The 26,170-nt window shown below is 31.3% G+C and overlaps 1 protein-coding gene across 5 annotated transcripts in view; it reads left to right on the top strand.

Annotated features, from left to right (window-relative positions):
- The window catches only part of CHD2 (chromodomain helicase DNA binding protein 2), a 153,458-nt gene that overhangs the window by 1,051 nt on the left and 126,237 nt on the right, over positions 1-26,170 (top strand). For all 5 annotated transcript variants that reach the window (XM_069098519.1, XM_069098521.1, XM_069098517.1 and 2 more), the window contains exons 2-5: positions 2,359-2,421; positions 2,988-3,080; positions 15,800-19,107; positions 19,459-19,593. In XM_069098519.1, coding sequence (XP_068954620.1) covers positions 19,532-19,593 — 62 coding nt within the window. In that variant the 5' untranslated portion in view covers positions 2,359-2,421; positions 2,988-3,080; positions 15,800-19,107; positions 19,459-19,531. The remainder of the gene's footprint in view (positions 1-2,358; positions 2,422-2,987; positions 3,081-15,799; positions 19,108-19,458; positions 19,594-26,170) is intronic.

The following is a 26,170-nucleotide window of genomic DNA, read 5'->3' as shown; positions in this document are numbered from 1 at the left end:
CTGCTCGCCCCAGCCCCGAGCCCGACCACCTCCCCCGGGCCTGGGGTGTGAAGGGGTGCATTTGTCCGGGTGCCCCAGAAGGTGCATTTGCTGCCAGGGGGTTATGGAGGATCTCCCGGTCCTGGAGCTAGGGGGAAGGGAGAGGAGAAGAGAAGGCAAAGGATGGGGGGGGGGGGGAGAAGCTGGGGGTGACTGCTGCAGAGACCCGCAGACTTGTGGGGGGGGGGCTTTTGAATTGTTCACCCCCAAACCTGGGGACTCTGTCTGAAAAAGGGGATGGGAGTGATTTTGTAGGCTGGATGGAGATAGTCACCCTAAAGGGAAGGAATGTTAGCGAATTGTCTTTTTGCTCTTCTAAATTATTGTGTTTGGGTGGGGGGGAACCCTTTAAATTATGCTTTTGGGGCTTTTTGTGGTTCTCCTTTTGGAGATTAGGAATGTAACTACTATGGTTCAATTTAAATGATTGATAGAACCTTGTCTGTTTTAAAACTTGGGTATTTTTTGGGGTGTTGGCTTTTAACTCTTTAGAAGCCATTCCGGAAAATGGACTGCAGGATTATATATTCGAAGATATTTTGGAGTGCTATTTAAAAAAAAAATCGTCATAAGAATAAATGTTTAAATTGAATTAAATGCTTTTAAAAATAACTTTCATAAGTGCTTCTATTTAAAAACAAACTTCCTATATCTGTATGCTTAATAAAGTATTTTATGACAAATGTATGGCTGAAATTTGATTATTGTGCTTAGAGAAGAAACGTAATATCTATATCCTTAAACGGAGACTACTACCTTCAATTTTCTTTTTTAAAAATTTGACATTTAAGGTGAAAATATTTGACATCCTGTTTTCTCCATAGTGATTTACTGGCTGTTTCTAATGGCTTTTATAGGTTATCAGTCGCCATTATTGGGAACTTCTTAAAATTTTGATTACTGTATTTAAGAACAACTAATAATTCAGAACTTACCTGAGTTGTTAGAGTTTTAAAAGTTCTTTTGGAACAATTTAAAAAAAATGTTCAATGACATGAAGGAGAGCTACTGACAAACTTTTTTAAAGAGAATATTCAAACTGAATCTCTAAATGAAGTTACTTGTAGTGTAAATATTAGGTAAGACTTCTCAGTAATTGAGGATGAAGAGGAGCCATATTTGTTGCATTTAGCCTTCTATCAAACAGTACACGTTGTTTTAAAAATGTCTGTGTTACATGAAGGTAATAATTTTAAAGGTGGAATTGTTAGAAAAATTTGATATTCAAGTGATAAATGATGTATATGGTATTATATATAATATATATCTATATACCATTATGTACTCTGTAGTATATTCTCATTTTCTTGTGGATAAGCTGACATTGTAAAAGGTTGTACCTGACTAAAAAACAACCTTCAGCAAGGAATTCAGCCAAAGACACAGATTGACTTAGGTGCATGGTTGCAAGACATTCATTTTCTTATTCAAATAGCTTTGCTATTTAAGTTTGTCTATAAATTTCATGCATCTTGGTGTTTAAAAAAAAATCTTATGTAGAATTAGTGGTTTTACTAAACTTCCAAATTAGTATTCATAGTTACTTAAAAAATTTAAGTGTTTTAAATAGGTATTCTCAATCTAAATTGCTTTTAAAAGAAATGAGCTTCATTTCTGAAGTGCACTTAATTGCTACTAGGATAAACCTAGGAAGATTGTATTATATTTTGTTTTTGTGTTTTTAACGATGATAAATCTTTGAAGAATACCTGAAGTTAAATTTTTAACACTGTAGTTTGGAAATTGAATAAAGGTCATAGATACTGCAAGTTTTAGAACTACTCAAAAGGACAAAAGCTAATATATGCTACGTGGTGAGCTCAAATAACTTGTGGTTTAAAATTTACAGTAGCAGAGGCCATTTTAACTTAAACAGTTCTTAAGGAAGTTAATTTTTTATTGGTCAGGATTAGGAAAAATATTTCTGATGACAAAGGAAATGGAGACAACATTAATTTTAGAAAACTAATACTGAATTTGCTGTATGTTTTGCATGTTCTGATAAGCTAGAGTAAGAGGAAATAAACCTGGCTTAGAAAAAAAAGATTGCTTGCCTGTAACATTCTTCAGGTTACACCATCCTCCATCTCCAGTATGTGTCCCTGCAGCCAAAGATAAAGAAAACAAAGCCTTACATTTAATATCAAGAAATCACTATACCACACATGCATACATAGATGGTGCCTTTGTGAGCCCTAGTGTTGATATGGCTACATGTCTTGTTTTTGTAAATGTTACTTCTTTTTCCTAGTTACTTAGACGAAATGATATTTAAAAACCAAAATATTAAGACTCTTCTCCTTTCCCCTTCCTTTATAGATAATATACAGAATAAATGAACTTCAACTTGATGATTCCAAAGAAATTGAAGGCTTATTAGAGGTAAGAACTGGTAAACTTCATTAGTTTATTTGAAACTTAGAGGAGAACCTCGTTAAATTTTCATTAACTGCGGTTATTCTTGTTTATATCTTTTTAATTAACCAGTGAACACTTAAAATGGACTCTTTAGAAGTAATTGGATCTAGTGTCACTGGGTTTTAAATGTCAAGCCTTTGACTCTTTTCTGTTTCAGGGAAATAAAAGTGCAATACAAATTCATTTCTTGTTAACTTAAAGTGTATTAAAAGCATCCCAATCTTCATTATATTTTGAGGAAACTGTAAGGTCCAAGTATAAATTGTATCCTTTTTAATGTAATTGTGAAGTGAATGAAATAGATATTTAAAATAATTCAGAAACTAAATTGTGTAGGTTTCTGCAACTTAGGTTGTTTTAGGCATTTCAGAATGTATTCATGATTTTGACTTGTGATTTTAAAGACTTTGTTTTATTTTCCAAAATGCCATAAAATGTTTTTTTGAAGCATTACTCTTACTCATTAAAAAACAAGACCTTATGCTTAGATGAATTTATTTAAAGTATACCTACTGTTTTTTCCTCCAAAGGTATATGCTTCATTTCTGAAGATTGAGATGGCTGAAGGGTAGCCATTGAAATAAAAAGGCATCTTTGAAAAAGCTTTGTTTTTTGTGCAGCAGGTATGTGGATGGATTTTTTAACACCCGAATATGGTATTTTAGTGAGAAGAATTGGAATCAAAAATTTAAATACTATGGCACCAGATTTTGGCAAAGGCATAGAAGACAAACTAGGATGTATAGCCTTTTTGTTTACAATTTTAGAAATATATTTAAATTTATCCATTATGTAAATATTGTATAAAAACATTTAATTAAAAAAAACTTAATTCATGTGTACATTTATGTAGCTATACCTACTTCCAAGTAAAATATTATTCAGGATTGTGATTGAATTTGTAATAGTTGATCACTTAATCTTTGCAATAATTAAGATTTTTTTATCGTATTGATTTTAAAATGAAACATCTTATAGAATTACTCTTAGAGCCTTTGGGCATTTGCTAATAGTTTTTTAAAAAAATCTTTGGCTAAACATATAAAAAGAGTTATACTGCCTTATACTATATTTTTAAAATGTACTGTTTGTTTCCTACTTAAATTTTTAGATTGTGTATACGAACTAACAACTCTGCTATAGGAAAAAACAGTATAATGCTTAATTCATAAAATAGATCTTAGTTTTTTTTTTTTCATTTCCACTAGTTATGATCTTTAGTTCTAAATGGAGGAATTTTTTTTAAGCATAAGAAATTTTTTGCACTAATGTTTTGAAAGAAATAATATTGCAAAGGGTACATCACTAGAAATTGGGATTGTTGATAATGGTAAGGAACTCACTCAGTTCTCTTATGAAGTCAAGAGAATAGAATGTGGAAATCAGATTCAGGTATTGGAAGATCATGCACCAAAAAAAAAAATTAAGTACTGTTTGGGCTTTCTTGACAATTTGGAATATATCCAGCCTATCTGGTAACATAATTTAAAGTTTTACATTACTGTCCTTTTAAATTTAAGTGCAGACTATATTGTGTCAAAAAAGAAGTTTTTCGGAAAACATTTTAGTCAAGTTAATAGGTGTGTCCAGAGCTGTGATTTTATTCATTCTTTTGGTTCCTATTTGCTAAGAGTTGAGTTCAAAACTTTATTTTTTTTTTCCATAGGAAAAGCCTGTGAACTTTAGGCTTTTATCATAGAATCAGGTAGCACCTGATTACAAATAGCTTGACTTAAACTCTGTAGTCTTTACAAACAAAATTTTGAGTGAAGATGAGTGTCTCTATGAGGCATAGAATAAATGATCATGGACTCTAGTTGAAATAAATACTCTTAATTTAGGCACATTTGACTGAAGCTTAACATTCAGTCAAAGTTTAACATTCAAGTTATTTACTTGTAAAAAAACAAGTGAAAAGAATATGAAGAATTTAGGAGCAGTTTATGTCAAGACCATTTTCCTGCACATCTCAGTATAAGTAAAATAGTTGTCAAATAATAATTTAAAAAAACAATCCTTAATCTAATGAGATAGAGTTCTTATTAATCTATTGCTTAAAATCTTACAATGGAAGAGCAAGACATTTAAGTAACAGCAATATGCTCTCGGTCTTAACTAGTAATGTTCATACTTGACATGTTTTTTTTGTGCCAGGCTTTTAATAATTTAAATTTTCCCATTATACTTGACTGGTTAATTAATGTATTATGTATAATAAAAATCTAAGTATAAATTTAATGTTAGTGACAAGCAACTATTAGGTCTTCATACATCTAGTTCATCATAGTATCCTGTGTCTGTGAATTGGAATAATAAATATACAAATCCTTTTTTTCTACTAGTATTTTGTTTTGTGATTCTTGGAACCTCAGAAAAGTCTTGAATCACTGATTGTCACCTTTTGACTTTGATAGCATTGTACTTGCTGGTAGCACCTAATTATGCCATTTAAATTACACTAACCACAGAAATGAAAAATCAGGCTCATCATCCAGGGTGTTTTATTATAACATGAGATGAGTCTAGTTTATTCATCATATAAAATTGTTTTGAATGTTGCTTTTCATGAATTTTTCTTTATCATCAGAAGTATTAGAAAAATTACTTCATGGTCAATAGTAGAATGGTTTTTTTTTTAAAAACATAATCATCATTACTTAGATGTATTGTTTCCTAATGGAAAGAAGAAGACAGACCTTTATTTTGAGATTGTTTGAAAACTTCCTCTTTTCTACTATAGTGAGTGAAATATGTAGTTTAGAGGAAAGAAGCCAGGATGCAGGAGCTGATTGATCTATCACTAAATAAACTTATTACCTTGGGCAAGTCATTTAACCTCCTTGGGCCTTAATTGTCTCATTTATTTAAAAAAAAAAGTCATTGAACTAGAAGATTTCTATTTGAAACTTTACTTCCATCTCTAAAGTCATGATCTTCATAGTTAATTTTGGACTATTAAGTCCTTCTTTGCAGACTCTAAAGTGTATTGTTATCAATCAGTTGTCATTTTTGTAATGTAAGTCAATTAAGGATAAAAAAAAGTATTGGATGTCAGCAGCATAATTGTAGGGATAGATCTGATTAATCTCTCCTATAGAAAATTAATAGAGCAATATAGATAAATAGATCTTGGAGGGAATGTTTAAAGTTAACTTTAGGTAACATTTATTTAATATTTTAAAGTTTAACAAGTATTTTTCTCGCAGCAACCCAATGAGGTAGGTATATTTCTTGCTAAGATTTTTATAAAGGGTGATTCACATTCCTCAAGGATTAAAAAATTAATGCTGATATCTTGAATGATCTTGGAAAATTTTGAGTTGTAACCATAATTTAGATGTATTGTGTTTATTGGACTTTGATTTGGACAATGATTAAATGTATTTTCTCAGAATGTTGAGGAAAGTGGCATTTTCTCCCTTTTCTGTATAACTTGACTTGATGGCAAAAATGTAAAATAAAGTTTACCAAATTTTCAAAAGACATGATTGCGAATAGGATTTTTGTTGATTTCCATTTGACATATATTTAGAAGATTCCACTGAGCATGTTATATTCTTTGACAGATGAGCTTCCTTCATTTTATTGTATATGTCTACCACATGAGTTACTAAAATATCAACTTCTGGTTTTTCAAGAAGTAGCAGCAATTTTTGAAAAAAACTATCCATTTCATTTTCATTCAGATATGTTTTGCTTTAAACAAGCCAGTGTACGAGGAAGAAGATTAATATAAAATTTAAGGGGCAATAGTTTTGTTTCACAAAGAATGAAAGATAAAATATTAAATAGCAGGCTCCCTGAATGTTTTTAAATTGATTCTGTTTTTAAAAGTTTGATCTCATATTGTTTTGCAACAAATTATATATTGAATTACTTAGAATGTGCAAAGACACCGCAAGATATTGGGGTACAAAAAAGAAAACAACGTCCTTTATCACAAAGGATTTTGAAAAACAGTATGTCCAAGGCCTTAAATTTTTTTAGGAATGTACCAGATATAAGGCACTATTTTAGATTCTGTAGAGATTGTGGACAAGGTACCTACCCACAGGAAACTTACATTCTTATTCATTGCAAGACATTTATAAAAACAAAGCACATCCACTTTTTCAAATGAACTCTCTTTTGGAAATCTTAGGCTGAATTTATTTAGTTTATTTAGCAGTTATGGCTAGATTACTATGTTATTTATTTTGTTTAATTTTGTCTTTGGTTATGATCTGGAACAGAGGTTTCTTCTACAAAATAATATTACACCTCTTTTGCACTTGTAGTAATTTTGACTTGTCAAAATAGTTTCAGATTTAATTTTTTCTGAACCTTTTCAAATTTTAAAAATCAAGTATGGTATTGAGAAAGCAAAAGGTTAGCAATACTATAGGCATGCTATGATCTGTTGATTTGCATTGTCTTTGCCTTTTTGTATAGCTATACCAGCTATGATAGTAATAAACTCTTAAAAAAGCTTACTTAAATAGCTTTTAATAGTGGTTTTGAAGAAATCAAAATATGTATTGGCATTAGTAGGTGAAAATAAAGCAAAGACTATTTAAAAAGCCACATGAGCACAAACAGCTGAGGAGAGAGAGAGTATGTGTGTGTGTGATATATAAATAATTGAGGAATAAGAATGGGTAGGAAACAGTTCTTATCACTCTTGAGGTCCAGTATTTTTGTAGACCAGCTTTTTTTTTCTAAATAGCTCGAACAATTTTTTCAAGACAGTACCTACCAAGGGAGGCAGTGTACTACAGTGAAAAGATAACTGACTTTGGAAGTAGAGGACCTATATTCAAATCTTACTTATGACATAACTGTGAATGACCTTTGGGAAGTTATTTGACCTCTTTGCACCTTTGTTAACTCATCTGTTAAAAGAAGGGGTTGAATTAAACAACTTTTTAGATGTCTTTTATAGTTTGATTACAATAGCAAGTGAAATAAAGGAAGAGTTAATTAATATGGCTCATGTTTAGATAAAATGATACACCTCCAGTCAGTGATGGAACCAGAACCCTTGAGGACATAATGTGTTCATATAAGGACTTGCTCAAAAGATAGGACATCTTGAGTTCTTTATCCATAAAATGAAATGGTAATAGTACCTACCTATGTCTTAAGGTTGCTGTGATGATAAATGAGATGTGTAAAATATTTTGTAAACCTTAAAATAGGTTAGCTGTCATTCAGTGTTTGCTTCATTAAAGCTCTATCATTTGAATTCTTTACATAAATTTATCCTCTTCCAGTACTTTTACATAGCTATTAGGTTTTTTTTAGTTAAGACTTAACTTTCAGCTGTAAAAATTAAATTTATAATGATAGATTGTCATTGATATTTCCACATGGCATAATTTTGTAAGCAGTTGTGCTGTTTGAGTTTTTAAATAAAAGTTCCTTATGTTAATTGAATCATGATGTGATTTAGAAAGGTAAAGTCTTCTATATATATGTTAGTCATAACTAGTTTTGTGGTACATGTTAGTATCAAAAAAGAACCAAAGAAATTTATTTTTAATGTGATAAGAATTTAACTTATAATTATATAGTTTTATGATACTTAGATCCTCCTAGACATTCTGGAAAAAAGCATTTTAGTAAGGATAATATAGTCTTCAATAGTGATTGTTGCTTGAACTTTTCTCCTTTTAAAACTTAGAAATAAGTATTTTTTTGTATTTGTTTTTTAATCAAAACTCTATAGGTGCCATTCTTTTGAGCTTCACTCAATATAATCTTTTGTACTTCACTTTTAATATTTTCTAATATGGATGAAAAACTAAATTTGTTGTTTCTCATCTTATTTTTGTAATTTTTAGAATCATACCTTATTCTAACAGAACAGTGGAGAAAATGAAAAATTATATAGCATCAGGAAGGTGATTGATAAATTGTACTAGTAATGAAGAATATATGTGGATATGTAGGTATTTTATTTAATAATGTTTACAGAGATTAAATTAATAACCAGAGGAGTTTGAATTTATCCCTTAGGCAGTATTTGAGCACTTCTGAATAAAACCAACAAAAGGTAAAAGCTATTTAGAATTGTTATCATAGGAAGCACTAAGTTTATAGCATCTCTGACTCTCCCCCTCTCTGCCTTCCTCCTCTCCCCTCTTCCTCCCTTTTTTTCCTCTCTTCCCTCCTTCCTTTTCTTTCTTTTCTTTGACCTTCTCTTTTCCTCTGTCTTTCTATATAAATAAAAGTGTGAAATGATGAAATAAGGAGTTTAGAATTTATCATCTTAAGCTTTTTGTAGTAGGAACTTGTTTTGAGAGAGTTTATATAAGTGAGTGAAGGAAGTTTTCCTTTAGTGCAAGCAACCTTCATTTGTAGATAAGAGCTTTAGAGTTTTAGCCATTATAAATTATTAAAGTTCATAGAATCACAGATTGAGAGCTTGAAAGGGATGAGAATAAGTTAGCTATTTAACCATCTATATTTTGGATTCCATTATTTTATATACATAAAAATCTTAGCAGGTAAGTGATTTTTTTTTTAAGAAATCATTCCTTAGACTACTAAACAGTGGCATTTGCTAGTTAACTGATCTTGTTATTTTGTTTATGAGGTAATATTTTTCTTTCCCTCTATAGAATTGTGATTACAACTTCAACAGCACTTTTTAACTTAGAAAAATAATAGAAACTAGTTGAAGTATTAATAAGTTTCTTTACTTTGCTTTAATATTTTATATATGGTTTCTAACTAGAGAAATAGACTTTGAAAACTTTTCCTTGAGCAAGAATCAATGGGATATGAATTTTTTTTAAAGTGGACTTTGTTACAGTCCTTTATGCAGAGACCGTAATTCTCTTGTAACAAATGCCTTACACATAGTTAGGTGCTTGATAAATTTTTGTTTAATTAAGAACTTTGAGCTTTTTCTTAGTTTAAAATTTGGGAACCTGGTATTCAACAGAGCTTATCTCTAATTCTCCTTGCTCTGTCCTTTGGAAATTGTCTTTTGAGTCTACTTCAGATCGTAAAAACCTAGACTTATTTTAAAAGCACTTGAGTAAGTCTCTGGATAAGCATCCAAGATTCAACTAATGGATTGAATTATATATTTAATTGTAGGCCTCTAAGATGAACATGGTTGTTTGCGTACAATAGTCATTGTTTCCAGTATATAAAGCAGCTTTAGAGTTAAATTTCACAGACTTACCAACCTTTCAACATTTTCATTACCTCTTCTTGAACTTATCAGTGATGAATGATCGTATTGAATCATTCTTAATTGAATCAGGCTATCATTCTAGTATTCTAGTCTAGCTTTTTGATTTTAATAAACTTTTTTTACTCTCAGTTTTCAATTTTTTGGTGAAGATGAAGGATTGAAAGACAACTCAGATGAGTAGATCTAGGAAAAGGCAGATTTTAAGGTAGAGTATTTTTTTCAACAAGTTGGCCCATTAGCTAAATTGCAAAATTGTTTTACAGATATTATCTCATTTAATCCTCACCACAACCTTGCAAGTAGGTGCTATTATTATTCCCATTTTATAGATGAGGACACTGAATTAGTCAAGGTTAAGTGAGTTGCCCAGGGTCACACAGCTAGTACATGTCTGCAGATTTAAAATAAGATCCTTCCTGACTCCAGATCAATGCTCTGGCCACTTCACCACCTATACATTTCAGGTGTTTTACTTAACACAGTCATTTTTTAGCCTTTTAGGAATCAAGATAATATAGAATACTCAAGCTTTTTATTGCTATTTATGCTACTATATATAATTATGAAGCTCTGAATATAAATTAGTTTGTTAGGTTGTGGTAAAGGTAGAAATACAGTGTTAATGAATGAGTTTTGGACATATTGACAGTTACAGCTCTGGCTTGTATTAGGTAGGATCATTTTGAAGGTACCTCTGAGGTTATCTAGTACAACATCTAGCAAAGCATGGACTTTACAACATTCCATAATTTTTGTCATTTAGTCCTTACTTGAAGATTTCCAGTGATGTGGGAACTTTTCTTCTAAGGCAGCCCATTCTATTTTTGGATAATTCTAAGTAAGCTTTTTTCCCCATTGTAAATGATCTTTTTTTATTTTTGTACGTTAAGAGTTTTTTTCCCAATTACATGTAAAGAATGTTTTCAGCATTCATTTTTGTAGGGTTTTGAGTTCCAGATTTTTTTCTCCTTTCCTCCCCAAGACAGCAAGCAGTCTGATATCTACATAAGTTACATTTTGAAAGAAGAAACAACAAAAAGAAAAAAAAAACATGAGAAAGAAAAAACAGCAAACAAAAAAGAGAAAATATTATGCATCAGTCTACATTCAGACTCCATAGCTCTTTCTCTGGATGTGAATAGCATTTTCTATCCTGAGTCTTTTGGAGTTGTTTCGGTTCATTGTAGTGTTGATGGAGCTAAGTCAGTCAGTTGATTATTGCCCAGTATTGCTGTTACTGGGTACAGTGTTTTCTAGGTTCTGCTCACTTCACTCAACATCAGTTCATTTAAGTCTTACCAAATTTTTCTGAAATCTGCTCATTTCTTATAGCACAATAGTTTTTCCATTGCACTCATATACCACAACTGGTTTAGTCATTCTCCAATTGATGGAAATCTCCTCAAGTTCCAATTTTTTGCCACCACAAAAATAGCTGCTTATAAATATTTTTGTGCATATGGGTTCTTTTCCCTTTTTTACGATGTCTTTGGGATATAGACCTAGTAGTGGTATTGCAGGATCAAAGGGTATGCACAGTTTTATAGTTCTTTGGGCATAGTTCCAAGTTATTCTCCAGAATGATTGGATCAGTTCACAACTCTAGAATAGTTCTAAGTGTTGAGAAAATTTTCCTTCTATATAGTTGAAATCTATCTCCCATACTAAATTTCTACCCTTCAGGGCTAAGCAGAGCAAGATAATCATTTTCACAGGAAAATTTTTCATTTATTTGATGATATAACATGTCTTCCCTTAATCATCTTTTAAAGATTAAAACAATCTCAGGCCTTTGATCACTTGTATGGTTACTATGAGTTCCCTTATTCGTGTTCTACAGTGGGGATGATTGTGGGAATTGAGTCAAAAAGAATACCTAAATGGGTCACTGAAATATATGTGTATGTGTATAAATACATGTATACTGCTTTAAAGCCAACAAAACTATTAAAAAAAATTTCTTGTAGAAATTAGGCTTATTGAAAATAATGAGATTTTTTTATTTGCTTCTTTTACCAATCTGAACACTTAGCACTATGTCAAATTGCCATATGAATATAGAAAACAAAGATTACATTAAGCTATGACTGTTCCCTTGACCAGTTTTTATATTTATATCAATGTTTCAGGCAACTTTCTATAACTTTACCAATCATTAATAACTGGAAATATCAGCTTGCTGTACTTCAGTTTTTAGTTCCTTTTTTCTTCAAGGTTATTTGAAGGTAGTATTTACTTGTTTAATTTATAATCTCTAAGGAGTAGGGATTTTAAGAAAAAGCATGAATTTTCACTTCACATTAATTTGGAAATTTTAAACAGATTTTTTTTGCATAACAGCCAAATACTTCATCAGCTTTATATTTCATTAAAATTCAGAGATATCTTTTCTGTCTAAATATAGCCTCTGTACCAGAGGTTGTATTAGATCCAAAAAACTAATGTGAAAAAGAACTTCAGGTGACCCATCATTTATAAAGTAATCTTAATCCTATGGATGATGGATAATAAATGTGAGCATGTGCTATAGCCAGGATTATTTGTCAAATCTATTTTAATTTATGATAGGATTTAGTACCACGTCTAGATGCCCATTCATCCTTTTTAAAAAATACTTGATTATCATTAGAGCAACTCATTAAGACTGGAGTCATAGTTGCAGTTATCTTCTATAATTTTTAATTTCTTCACTATTATACTAGGTTTCCTTAGATGAATAAAAGTAAATATTTTTAATATTTAAAATCTTTTTTTGCAGATTTGGAATTGGGTTTTTATCTTGGATTTCAAATAACAAATGTAAAATAGTTTCACCAAATAAAGGAAGCATTTAAAACATAACAATCTGAGATTAAAATTGATCACTTTTCCTCTCCAAGTCTGCTCTTTAAAAATGTGTGCCTTTTAAGTACTTGCCTTTTTATATCAAAAATCAAAACATGGCAGGTCTCTAGATTTAGATTTTGTTCCATAGTAATTTTCCTATGTGACTCATCAGAGGATAAGGTAACAGGTACTTGGATTTGTCTACAAAGAGTTGTATGGATTTCAGTTAACTACTTGGAGCAAATAGTATATGTTTGAGTAGGAAATAATTAATGAAATAACTAGGAGGAGTTTAGGAATTCTAACTTTCCAGAGTAATATTCTGATAATTTTAAAATTCCATTAGAAAAATTTCAACATTTAAAATCTGATTATTTGTATAATTTGTTAGTTAGGAGGTCTCTTGTATTCATGTTAAAAGATAGCTTGAAAATAGTCAATTCAGTTATTGAAAATAATTGACAAGACATGTATAAATGCTCTAAATTTGACCATTGATTGGACTCACTTTTCTGCACAAGATTCCTTTGTATTCATGTTATAGCATTGTTTGAAAGGATTTCAATTTATTTGTAGAAAATAGAATAATAACATACATGGGTTTATTGGTATATGACTTAATTTACATAAAACACAATTTCTTTCTAGCAAATACATTATAACTAAGATTATGAGAATGTTGAAAATACTAGTTAATTCCCAAACTTTGGTATCTAAGTTTCCATACAGATTCAGTTATAAAACCTGTTTTTTAGTTGATATTTTTTGTAGAGAAGAGAATGGGCTTTAGCTCATTTATTTGTAAAATCTGATGAGCTATGTGAATTCTAAGGTGTATCTTCCAGTTCTTATGTTTTGTAATTACTAGTTACTACTGATTATTATTAGTAGTACTTACTAGTTACACCGTTAATGTATTTTTATTTGTAATTTACAGTCAAAAGTTTGTTTCTAAAAATGTAAATTGTATGTAAGACAGAAATTAACTTATTTTGGAATATATTGATTAGTAGAGTTCAGGTATTCGGCTCACTTAATTTAGTCGTTTATCTGTGGGTTTGGTTTATCAAAATAATGTCAGATGTATAGATTTTATACCTAGTTCTTCAGTAATTTGTCAGCCAAAGTTCTTCCTTATAAAGATGGTGTGGGTTTTTCTTAAACCTTATATAATTTTCTTAGCTACTTTGACAACTTAAATAAGATCTTGCATGTCTTAACAGAATCGGTTCATTTTTGATGCTGCAGAGTCAAATCATAGGTTTTTATTCATAAGGAAAGTATATTTCTTAATGTGAAATTATTTTGCCATTTAATATTTACCTCTAAAATATTTGGATTATTTGAAAGTACCTAGATTTTCCATCATATTAATGCCATCTGACATTTTTTTCCACAAATTCTTAAATAATCTGAAATTTTTAGTACTTTTTCTTCATCATTTTTTTTTTGTATCTGAAAAATTTAGTACAGACACATGACATGAAATATAAACTTTATGTGAACTCAAGTTGAATGCTTAATTTCAAAGAGAATCAAGTGTAGTTCAGTATTCAAGATAATAAAAAAAAATCAAAAGGGCAGCTCCTGGTTTTATGTTCTAGTAATACTACTTTTCAAAATTTGGAAAGGATTAATGTCTACTATGTATCTAGTTATTTGGAATCACAAGGAATGCCCATCAGTGTTGGGCTCTTAATGTTTATGATAAAATTGATTATGTTACTCTTCAGTTAATTCATTTTAGAATATTTTGAGCTTAGAAAGAGAAAATTGTTCCTTATTTCAACTATTATAAAAGCAGCACTGAATAGAAAATTTAGCAGTGAACTGTGGTTAGCTGGGAAATGATTGAATCAATTTGCAAAAGGTTTGTCATAGATGGATCAATGATTGGTAGAAGAAGTGAAAAGCTTATGTATATTAAATCTTTGATGATTGAACTTTGGGCCATTCAAATAGAATGAAATATGAATTAGGGAAAGAATATGAATTAAAGCTTCTTGAAATTTGGTGTAAAATGTTAACTTTCTTTTAGGAAAATTGCTTAATTTTTGATAATGGTACCCCTTTGCCACATAAATGGTTTTGGTTAGTTTTGATATGAGTTGGCAGTTCCTTGTAGTTGTAGTAAGCTAAATGATTTATGTTATCTGATGCCTTTAGTAGAAATGAATGTTTTTATTTCTAGGCTTAAGAGACATGAAAAATTGGCCATCTATTGATCTAATTAATTACCCTTTTATGGATTGATATATTTGATTATTTCTAACTCAGTTGCTATGACCAACTATACAGTTGAAGAGTTGGATTATTTTAATAGTATATAATACTGTTGATAAAGAAGTAATTGTTTACATCTGGAACATCCAGATTAATTAAATTAATTGAAAAATTGTCCAACTCTTCACCTTGCCTATATTTGGCATACTATGGGCAATGTTTTGACATTTGAAGAATGAGTATATTTGATTTAAGGTACCATATTTACTATTTAATGATAAAAACTTAATTTTAATTAATGAAACTAATCAATATTAGTTAATGAAACTAATAGCAATTTTCCTAGTTTCATATTTCTCCCCTTACCCCCAAATTATAACTCTTTTTTTTCCTTTCTTCAGTAGTAGCTTAGTAAGATGGCACCCTTGTGAACTTTGTGTCCTTTTGAGCAAGTTAATCAGCATCTATCATAGAAAACTATATTCACTTCTTCATTATTGGTTTCTTCTCCCCCACCTCTTTTAAATGTTCTATATATATATGTATATATATATATATATATATGTATATATTTTATTTTGGATAGAAGATTCACCAAATAGCTTTAAATATAATGAATAAAGGTGTATTTGCTAGATAGCTTTTATCATGTTTGCCAGTTTTTTTCCCTCAGCAAACTCTTCTTAATAATATTTAATTTTTAAAAAGTCACTTCAAAGCTTTGTTTTATCTTTTCTGTTTAGACAATTTAACAAACTTAGTTTTTACACATTTAAATTTTATTTGAAGCTTTGAAGAATTTTTCATTAATTTTTATTCTTAGGACCATTTTATCTCTTACATTCTTGTCTTTTTTTTAATTTTAATTGCTTCTCAGGACCATTCCTTGCAAGTTAACCATTTTTAAGGATCTTAGCTAGAAAAATGCTATATTGTAATAATCCATTTGTTATAAAGTTAAGGAACTTTATATTTTTGTACTATATTGCAAAAACAAGTTTCAATTCATATTGAAAATGTCTTCAAGGTGGGTGGATGTCTGTTTTAAGCAACAAAATTATTGTTATTCCAACAGCATTTTTTCTTTCAATTTTTTTTCCCATAAAGCACCCAGTCAACTTGAAGAGTCTCAAATGGAGTCTACCCTGAGAAAATCAAGATGGCAGTTCACTGTGGATTGACAGTTTAAGGAAAATGGATTAATGCAAGTGTGCTGTGATATATTCAACCAAGACAGGGGTGTTTTAACATGGATTCCATGCATTCAGTGAAGATGTAGGTTTCTGATCATCTAAGAAAAATGGACAAAGGATTTGATGTTCTACAGACTTTTTGTATCATTCAAGGCGAAATAGATCCTGGACATTTTCAAGAAAAGTTATTAAGAATATAACCAGAAAATAGATGAGACAAATGATTTTTGATAAGTCACTTGATTGTATAAAGAATGTGTTCATGTGTTCTTAATTTTAATAAAATTTGTAATATTTCTACACTTTCCTAGTTTATTTTTTGTCTTGAGAATGACCATTTACTTAGGGGCAAAAAAATGATTACTATAATTATGGCTACAGGGTAGTAATTAAAACTGGTAAAAATTAAAAGTTGCATAATGTTAAATATTTTACTTGAAATGACAGTGCACTGATTTTTTTTCCTGGTCACTTGGTTGCTCACAAATCTATCAAGATAATATGTTGACAGTAATTTTCTTTAAAATGATAGTAATCTTTGATTTATTGAAATAAATCATTGTTCTTGAATTAAAATGGCTACTTAGTATTTGGCTAGTATCTCAGAAATCAAGCTATAATTGTCCTTAATGAAATATAATGTAAGTTGGTACATACTTGAATAAATTATCTAACCTATTAGACTATTAAATTTGGCCAAAAATTTTAGAGTGAATTGTGTTACAAATTATTCTAAACTTTTTTGCTTTGGTTACAAAGCATCAAAATATTTTCTCTAACCAACAAAATTTAAAAGCAAAATATGTTTTCAGTTTAGAAAGTTGACTTGAATATCGTGATAAAACTGATGGATTTCCTATTGTGTCTTCATATTGAAAAAGGAAGAGTGTAGTTTTTCAGGAAGCACACAGTTACTTAAGGCATAAAGTTTATTTAAAAGTTAATGATACCCATTTATAATATGTGGTTATTAAGAAAAGGTTAGTGTTTGTAAACCTATGCTTGTCTTACTAATTGTACAAGCTCTCTAAACTTCTAAAAATTCATCATTTAGATTTTATAAACTATTCTGCCTCACAGATTTTAATACATGTCCAACTAAAAATTCTTGTATATCCAAATATCATTTAGGCTAGTTTGTATATATCCAATAACAAATGGATGAAATGGATGAATGCTAATTTTTAACAGCTAGTATGTAGCTTGTATGTTCTTTATGTGTAATAGTCTTTAAAAGGTGGAATGAATTTTCAAGATTTCTGTTGTTAAAGGTCATCTTATAATTACATCAACAAAGATGATTTATATTTATTATACCTAATTATTAGGTGATATTTAGTGATTTACTAGTTTTCAAGTATAATGTACATGAATGGTGTGTTCTTTGGTGATTGTGGTAGTTGGTCTTGGTAAATTTAATTTATATTTTAGTTTGAAACTAGTAATGCTGCCTTCTTGAATAGTGTACATTGATAATGGATTTTGGAGTATGATTTTTTGTACATAGGTCTAATTCAAATTCTAGTGGCTGTTTTTCTTGGATATCTAAAATTGGATTTTTTTAGTGATTGGGAGTAGTACCCTACTTTGAGAGATTACTTATTGTATAAGAAAGATTTGAGGTTTTTTTTTTGTTTTGTGTTTTTCATTTTGTTTTTATTTGTTTGGCGGTATATGATGAAGTAAAAGGTGGTTTGGATACTTGGGATTTGACTTGAGAAATTATTTTTTCCATTGGTGACCTAGAAGGTATCCTCTTTCTCCCCTCTCAATACCAGTACTTTGTTGAAACTGGTATTAACCAGACGCAGTCCTACTTAGATTTTGCTTTTTCTTTGAGGGAATGGATTGTTAATACTTTATGTGTAGATTTGGAGAAAATTTGGGTGATAGAAGCTATGGTCTATATGGTTGACATGACTGTTAATGATACTAGATTCTGGAATTTGCCTTGATTCACCTTGTTTGAAGTAATGCTGTTGTTATGGTTCTTTGCTTCCATATTTATAACATTTACAAAGCTCTACAGTGGGTTAAAGCATTTTCTGAAAATAAAACTAAGAAAAATTGTCAGTTGGTATTATAAAAACCAGTTGGCTTTGATTTTTTGCTCTTATGGAACTGGACACTAGGGAGGCGCTCTTGAGTTGTAAAAGTTAGCCCTTTTTTGCCTTGTGGTGTGGGAAAAGATTTAAAATTCTTCTCATTTGTAAAATTTTGGACACTATTACACAAAGCTTAGATGTTACTTAGTAGATTGAGCTTTTGCTATTATTTATAAATCATTCTTCTTGGGTGGGGTTAAATTTTTTAAACAAGATTAACCATTATTTAATCAATGGTTGAGTATAAGAACTGCCCCTCTTTCAAAATGGCTTGATAAAGCACCACTTCCTGTCCAGAGAGGAAGTAATTTTAGCTCAAGGACTGAAATATTTAGCAGATCTTTAAACAAAAGGAACAAATTACAGTTTTGTCTGGCTTGAAAAGGGTGCTTGAACCAGAGGGGGTTAAGATGCCCTCCCTCCTCCCTGTGGGGGTGATTTGAAGAAGCCATAGGGTGTGTATGGGTGTGTGTGTGGGGGGTCCTTAGGCTCCCTTCTTAGATGGAGGCTTGCCTTTTTTTTTTTTTTTTTTTTTTAGTAGGAATGAAGGGGTGGGTCTATGGTACATCACCTGAGTTGTGGGGTAAATGTAGAGAGTGTCAATCAAAGGCAGAGCTCTCAGAGCTGGGAAGGAGGCTCTAGATGGCGGCTGTGCCTTAGAGAGCGCGCTCAGCTCAGCTCCCTGCCTTCTCCACACTTTACGCAACTTTCTCTAACTTTCGGGCAGCCTCAGGGGGCCCCCGCAGCCCCCTTCCTTTCCTGGTGACCTGGTGGGGCAGATTCGAGCCATTTTTAGGGAGAAAAGCAGCTTTTAGGGGGTCTTTTTTCGTGCCTTGTTGGAAAGAAGAAGCCCGTACTGAGAGCCAGGTCGTTGTTTTTTCCAGCTTAGAAGCCATGGCGCACCTCCATTTTTGTGCGCTCTCCTAATGAGCTTTTTCCTCCGGACCTTTTTTGTATTAATTATCGCTTATTTTTTTTAAACAGTAAACCTTTTTGGATAGTTTTTATTTATTTTTTGTTCTTAAGAGAACATTTAACGTTTATTTTTTAATTATTCGGGAATCTAATGTTTTTATACTACTAGATACTCTCGGTTTGGACCTGCTACATGGATCAGGTAGGTTCACGATTATTAGTGATAATTGTAAAGATTTCTGCAGTTTAATTTGCTTTATTTTCTGTAAATTTGAGTTGTTCTCGGATGACGCAATAAGATAAAGAGATTGTTATTTGTATCTAGTGTGTTACTTTGAGAAACTTTCCCTATTGAGGAGGATGCTTTTCCCTGGTCGGTTTATCTTATATTTAAAACAAAAAATAAATTAAAAAGGGTTTAATTGTATTATATTTTTCGATATTGAGGTTTTGTATTATAACAATATCATTGCAGCGTCAGGACTTTGTTCCTGATAATGAAAAATCATTGATAGAAGCTCTGGGACCTTACCTTTCTTTCAACTTTTGACAGTAAATACCTGAGCACAAGACTTCAAAGCAAACACAGATTCACCTCCCCCCTTTTAATATTTAAGAATTAAAAGATGATGAGAAATAAGGACAAAAGCCAAGAAGAGGACGGTTCAGTACACAGCAATGCATCGAGGTATGAGCTATCAACTTTCTCCCCCCATTTTTTTTTTTTGTGGAAACCTCAGCATACATTGTTTACCTTGACAGCCATGGATTGCTGTCTATTTGATATTGAATGTTTAACTAATTTGGATTCCCCTTTTTTAAGCAGTGACCTTGAGATTGCTAATATGCCACACCCTAATTTTTTGGTAGCAATTTCTGAAAGTTGTGCTGTGACTTAAGGCCCCATATAGTAGTCAAAAGGTATGATACCTTTATCCAAGGAAGCCTTTCCTGTAAATTACAGTTTTTTGGACATTAATTTTCAGTTTTTAGGTTTTTGTGCTGCAGAAAAATGACCTTGTCGGTTTAGCCATTGCTGCATTGCACCATTTTACATACAAGGCAAATTTTTCTTTGAAGAATCTGGTATATCTAAACTTTAACTGAGGGCCATAGAGCAGCCTTGTAGTAGTAAATTATAGTAAATAGACAGTAGAGAAAGTTACATGAATGAAAAAATGCACATTTTAAAGGAAAAATAAAAGAAAACCTCTTTGACTGATGCTCCTCTGTTTATATTTTTATTTGACCTTATAATACTTTGATAAACTTAACATTTTGGGATATTTTGATACTATTTATCAAATCTTATACTTGATGGTTACAGTTCATGTATTTAAAATCAAAACTGATCATAGGAGGAGAGAATGCTTTTATTTGAATTAAAGTACTTGTTTAGTTTCTTATGGTTATTATGTTCATATTTGTTTACTTTAATGTTAAAAACTAGGAAGGTTATTTTCAGGTACATTTTCAAAGTGTAGATTTAGACAAAACAGTTTGGTAGAAAGGAATTTTCTCCCACTTGATCACATTTTAAATATAGGTGCTTCTATTTAGTCAGCATTCCAACAGAATTTATTGTGGTTTTACTTTTTTATTTTGTTCTTTATTAGAGGAATGTGGAATGCTTTATCACTATTTGAAGTTTGTAAATATACCATAATTAAATCGTGATGTTTTGCATTCAGGTTTTAGTAGCTTGTAACGAATAGGTAATAAAGATTCCAAAATGTTACCGTTGTATAATCCTCTGTTTGATAATTTTACATGTATGAATACATTGGTTGATGTATTTAGAGATATTATTTGTAACTGATTTATTAAAATTTTTAAAATTTTGTATAGGTAAAAGAAAATGTGACCAATTGCTTGGTATCTCCCCATCTCTTTATTCCCCCTCTCCCAGTTTGCTTTTGCCTACTTTGAAAACTGTATAAAGTACATCCAGTGATATTAAAATAGATTAGTGTTTTTGAAAGTGTTGTGTATGGTTTATTTTTTAATATCTGTTAAAATTTTGCACATAATAAATATTTGCATTTTAAAAAATGAACTCCTTAACTTTGAAATGTTTCTCTGATTTTAATCTTTTTTTAAAGTCTGGCTTTTGGATTGTTACACAGTTTGTACCATTAACTTAGTACTTGAAATATTACAATTTTTTTCTTTAAGTGACAAAAGTGAAATAATTTAAGGACAAGGAAGACACTTGCCCACTAAATACTGAGATGTTTTTTTGGGGGGGCTGGGTAGATGTGCGGAGAAAAGAGGGGACATTTGAGGAAATAGAAAAGAAAATTTTTGATATCTAGGTAAACCTGACAGGTTTGTTATTTGGCCCAGTACTTTAAAATAGTATTCCCCTGGGTTTATAATTTGCATTGCTTCACTTGGGTCTTATTTAGCTTTTCTATACAAAGATTCTGTTAAGCATCATTGATCAAGTTGTGTGGTTTCTAATAAAAAAAGCACATGGTGATGTTGACTTTTTGAGCTTTCAACTTCCAGAAATACTTATTTGACCCCCTTTTTAAAGTTCTAGTATTGTGTGTATAATTGAATAAGGACTGAGTACTTGTAAAAGATTTTTTCAAGTATAGTTTTATTAGTTGTGAGTCTGTCCTGTTTAGAGGATTCATTGCTTTGAGAAACTCCCTTCAAAAGATGAAGAAATATCTTACAGAAATTAGTTTACTTTTCAGTTCATGGTGTCTTGAAAAGCTACACACACACACACACACACACACACACACACACAGACACACTGTATATTCATGACTTCACTTTCTTTTTAAATTGTGGAGCCATCTCTGAAGGATGTTGGTAATGTGTTAATGTAATTGGGTAATATGACTTCCTTGATTGAAGGCTAAGTTGAAAGTTAGCAAGGTAGCCCAGGTAACCGGTACCCTAATTTACCGTAATAACTCAGGTCCTGGGGCAAGAAATCATCCTTCCTCACCACTCTGTTTCTTTTGAAACTATAAAGATACTTAGTTTCTGTGGTGTAATAATAGTACACTCTATAGGTAATGTTAGTGAGAATGTAAGTAAGGACCTTAAGTCAAGAAAAGGAAAACACTATACAGTGCAAATAAAAATTCCTCTGAGAATTAGCTAGCCAGGAATTCTAGAGAGGGTGACTTTGACTAAGTTTAAAGGAGTGCTTTCTTTGATGCTTTCATAAATATGGAACACTCTAGTAATGTTTAGGAGTACATATTTATTTTGCAGTAATACTGAATAATTATGTGTCATCCTTTTTGCAACTTGATGTTTTTAAGACAGGAGTACCATTATATGGAATGTGAAAAACAAAGCAAAACACAAACCCCAGTATTTATTATTACTTGTGTCCCTGTTTGAATGTATCTTACTTCTAAGATTTCTTAGCACTGTTAGTACTGATAGGCTTTAGTGATGGTCTAACATGTTTTCACAAAGAAAATTGGGAGTACTGTATTTGAATTTTTAGTTTCTAACATGTGGAGTACAAGATTTTGCTGACATAAGTACCAAGACCTTGCTGATGCAAGTAATTTAGAAATCGGGGGTTGCTTTAACTCTATACTAATAGAGGCAGGGAACAAGATAGGATGTGGGGGCTGACCACTTGTATTTCTGTTGTCTTAGCTCACATACACTTTAAAATTGGTGTTTATCTTCATATTTATGCTGAATAACAATCTGGGAAATTTGTTTTTGAGCCCGTTTCCTTCTAAAATGCTTACATTTCAGACCTCAGTCCCCACTTTCTGAAGAAGCTTCTGTACAACAGTTACTCTGAGAGGCAAGGGGGTGGTGGTAGTTAGCAGTTGCATAATGCAGCATATTGTGGAACTGAACATGCAGTTTGTGGCAGCCATTTTATGATCTTGTTTCTTATAACCTGGGATTTTGAGGAGAGGATTAAATATAAAACTGTCCATAATACTTAGTACTATGAATTAAACATATTAATTTATTACTTCCATGAAGTTAAAATAACTAGAAATTAGATGTGACAGGGCAAGTAAAATACAAAATTCATGGCATTTTGGTGCAGGTCCAGTTCAGTCACAAAATGGCTGTTCCTTTGTGCCGCATAGCTGACAGACATACTGCATTGCACTGTGTACTCTAAAAACAGCAGGAAGTTGCTGGTGGGGAGTTCAAAGGCCGTCTTGTGTTGGCTGTGGAATCTGATTGGCTGTTAGCTCACTTAGTAACAGGAGTGTCAACAGTGGAGGTTCTGTAGGAGAGGCTCTGCCTTCCAGTGATGTCAGCGTTAGCTCAGTGCTTGTCAAAGCCTCGCCCTCTCCTGGCACTATAGCTACTGCTTGTTCAGCCAGCTGGGCCACGTTGCTTTTACATTTCCCTGTGTTCAGAGTAGAACAATCAACCAGGAATTTTTTTTTAAGCCTGTACTTAAAACTATCTGAAAATGAATATTCTGTTGGGATTAGGTGTTAGGGCGGACAATACCGAGAAATAGGTTCTATGCTGGTCGACCATGCATTGCTTCTCTGCTTCCCCTCCCCCCTCCCTTTTCTGCTTTCTACACAAGATCATTTGCATTTACAGTGTGCATTCCTATGCACATTTAAAGCTTATCTGCCCTTGGGAACAGTTCCCTCCTCCCTCTAAATAATTTTGCCTTTGGAGAAAAAGCCCTAGATTATAATAGAAACCTGTTGTTCAAATACTTACAGATGGAAATCTATTTTGGAAAAAAAAAATCAGTAAAAAGAGATAATTTACTTTTCTTTTCTCCTCACTACCCAATTCTTTATTTGGGGTTGTTGCTTCTGTTTTTTCCATTTACTATAGAATCCTTTTAGGTTTGAATATTTAACCCTTTAGTTGCTTGCTCTTCATTGCAACCTTCTTCCTATCTGAACAAATGTGTATGCCTGATTCATTTAACTGTAGGATTTTGAAAGTATATTGTAACAGTTACTTATTAAAGCATTATTTAGTAGAAGAAGATAGTTTAAATTCTTGATTTAATTTTAAAGCTGATCTGGAGTTCTCTATGGCAATATTTATAATTAAGTCAAATTAGAGTAGGTTGTATTAATAACCATGGAAGTATAAGAATCTGGTCCACATTTTTATTTTCTGGAAATGGTTCTTTTGGCATCTTTTTGTTTTAGTAGAGCCAAAACTGATAGGAAGGAACCAATATGAAAGCATGGTGTTTTCCTTTTTTATAACTTTTTAAAGAGGGAAACTATGAAAATTAGTAGATATTAATTGTGTACTTGAATTGTAGAAATCAAACAATTCTGGGGAATTAAATTCTTTGAGATCTCATCTCATATAATCTTAATAAGAATACTTTTGGTAAAATAAAGTTTACATTTGGGAAAGATCCAGAATGAGAACACTGCATTTCTAGGAGTCAAGAAATTTTATCTTGAGTTTTTCCATAAAGGGAAGGCCATATTGTTGATTTAAGAAAATATGAGATCGTCAAAAAGGGTACAAATTTTGTTGATGCTCTCATCTGTTATATGCTGATTTACTAAATACTTCTAAATTTAGTTACTAATTAACTTCCTGGAATATTGTGAGACATAGCTTGTTAAAAGTAACAAGGGCTACATCTCCCATTAGTAGTGACTACATACAGTGGAGTAAAATTGTATTTTTTAAAAAACTGGGTTTGAGAAAATTGCAGATATGTATAAATTGTTTTTTTTAAATAAAACACAGTAAAACAGTGTAGAGTTTATACTTAAAAAAAGCTGAACCTATGATTTATTTGGTATATGGAGCTCTTTCATTTTTGAAGAACTTTGTACTTGTGCCATTTATATAGTATTTTAGAGTTGCCAGGGTCACCTTGCCAGCTGATATGCATATTAACAGCACATTAACCCAAGTATTTCTGACTGAGGCTAGCTTTCTCTCAGCTGTGCCATCTTGCCTCTTGTTTATTCATTACCTATTCAGAATTATGTTGGAGTTTTTCTTCTGGGGAGACATTATTGTTAATTGTATGTTAGTTTAAATTAGAGACTTTTATAAAATGAAGTTCATTTTGCTACAGTCACTAACCTTTGATATACATAAAACCAAATCCATGGCCTGTAAATACTTACATAATTCTTTTAAGAGTGATCATTTATAATGTCTATTCTCTGCTCTCTGCATTCTTAACTGAAGAGAAAGATGTCAATATAGTGACTAGAAAAGAAAGCTATTACTTTGAATCTATTCTTACTTTTGATTCCTTATTTCAAAACTGTAGCATCAAACTTACTGATTCAGCAGTTGATTTCAGCAGTTGTTGACTTTTTGTAATCAGAGAGCACTTGAGGAAAGGAGGCAGGACAAGCGATACTTGCTGAGAGTGAGAGTAGTAAAATAGAGAGATGAGTTATTGACTTTTTCCTTATTGTTTTTTTCTTAATGAGAAAACTTTTTTTTTAATGCAGTTTATACAGTGATGGAATAAAATATTACTCAGTAGTAGCCTTATTCTAACTTTCTTTTATGTTGACAAAGTATTTATTGAACATTACTGTTTGTGGTCCTGTTTGTCAATGAGAAAGGATATCTTGATTTGAAACAAATGAATTTGCTAATTTACTTTTCATTTCCTAGCCATGCAGAAAGATTTTCCATAATGTCATAGATAAGACTGAACAAGAATACCTGTACTAGTATAATTTGAGCTATAATATATTGTGACTTTTATGTAGCTCTTTATATTCAATTCAAAAAAATATCTATTGGGGATATTATTCAAAGAAAAATTAAATGATCTTTGCTCTCAAGGAATTTATAGCCAGCTTTTGGTGTATATTAATCTATATACCTGGAAATGCAAAGTATTATTTACAAAATAATTTCAAGAGAGTGCCAGGCCCTTCAAAAGTGCAAATGTGGGGAAACAGTTTGAGGCTGACTTGCCCAAGGCCTCTAGGTATAAAGTAGCTGAGGAAGGTTTGAATCCAGATCTTCCCAACTTCTAGTTCAGTGTTTTTTTCCCTTGTAAAAGTATATTCTTTAGGGATTGTAGGTTTTAATGGGATTAGATTCTTTTTAAACATACAGAAATGATACATAATTCAAAATTAGTTAGGTCCTTCAAAGTTAGCTTTCTTGGAAAGTTATAAACTTAGAAATGCTGTAGTTAATAGGATATTAGAATCTGTAGGAGGAAGGGGCTTTAAAGCACACATTTAATAAAAATATTTTGGACCCTTTTTATAAGCCATACAGAGATTAAATCTTTTTGCTTTATATTCCCAAATTATGGATAGATTGGCCAT

The sequence above is a fragment of the Petaurus breviceps genome, unplaced genomic scaffold (genome assembly GCF_028583685.1).
Source record: "Petaurus breviceps papuanus isolate PSGF00001 unplaced genomic scaffold, PetGlider_PUasm1.0 37, whole genome shotgun sequence".
Classification (NCBI taxonomy): domain Eukaryota; kingdom Metazoa; phylum Chordata; class Mammalia; order Diprotodontia; family Petauridae; genus Petaurus; species Petaurus breviceps.
The sequence above is the reverse complement of the archived record's forward strand: the minus strand, read 5'-3'. Positions and strand labels throughout refer to the sequence as shown.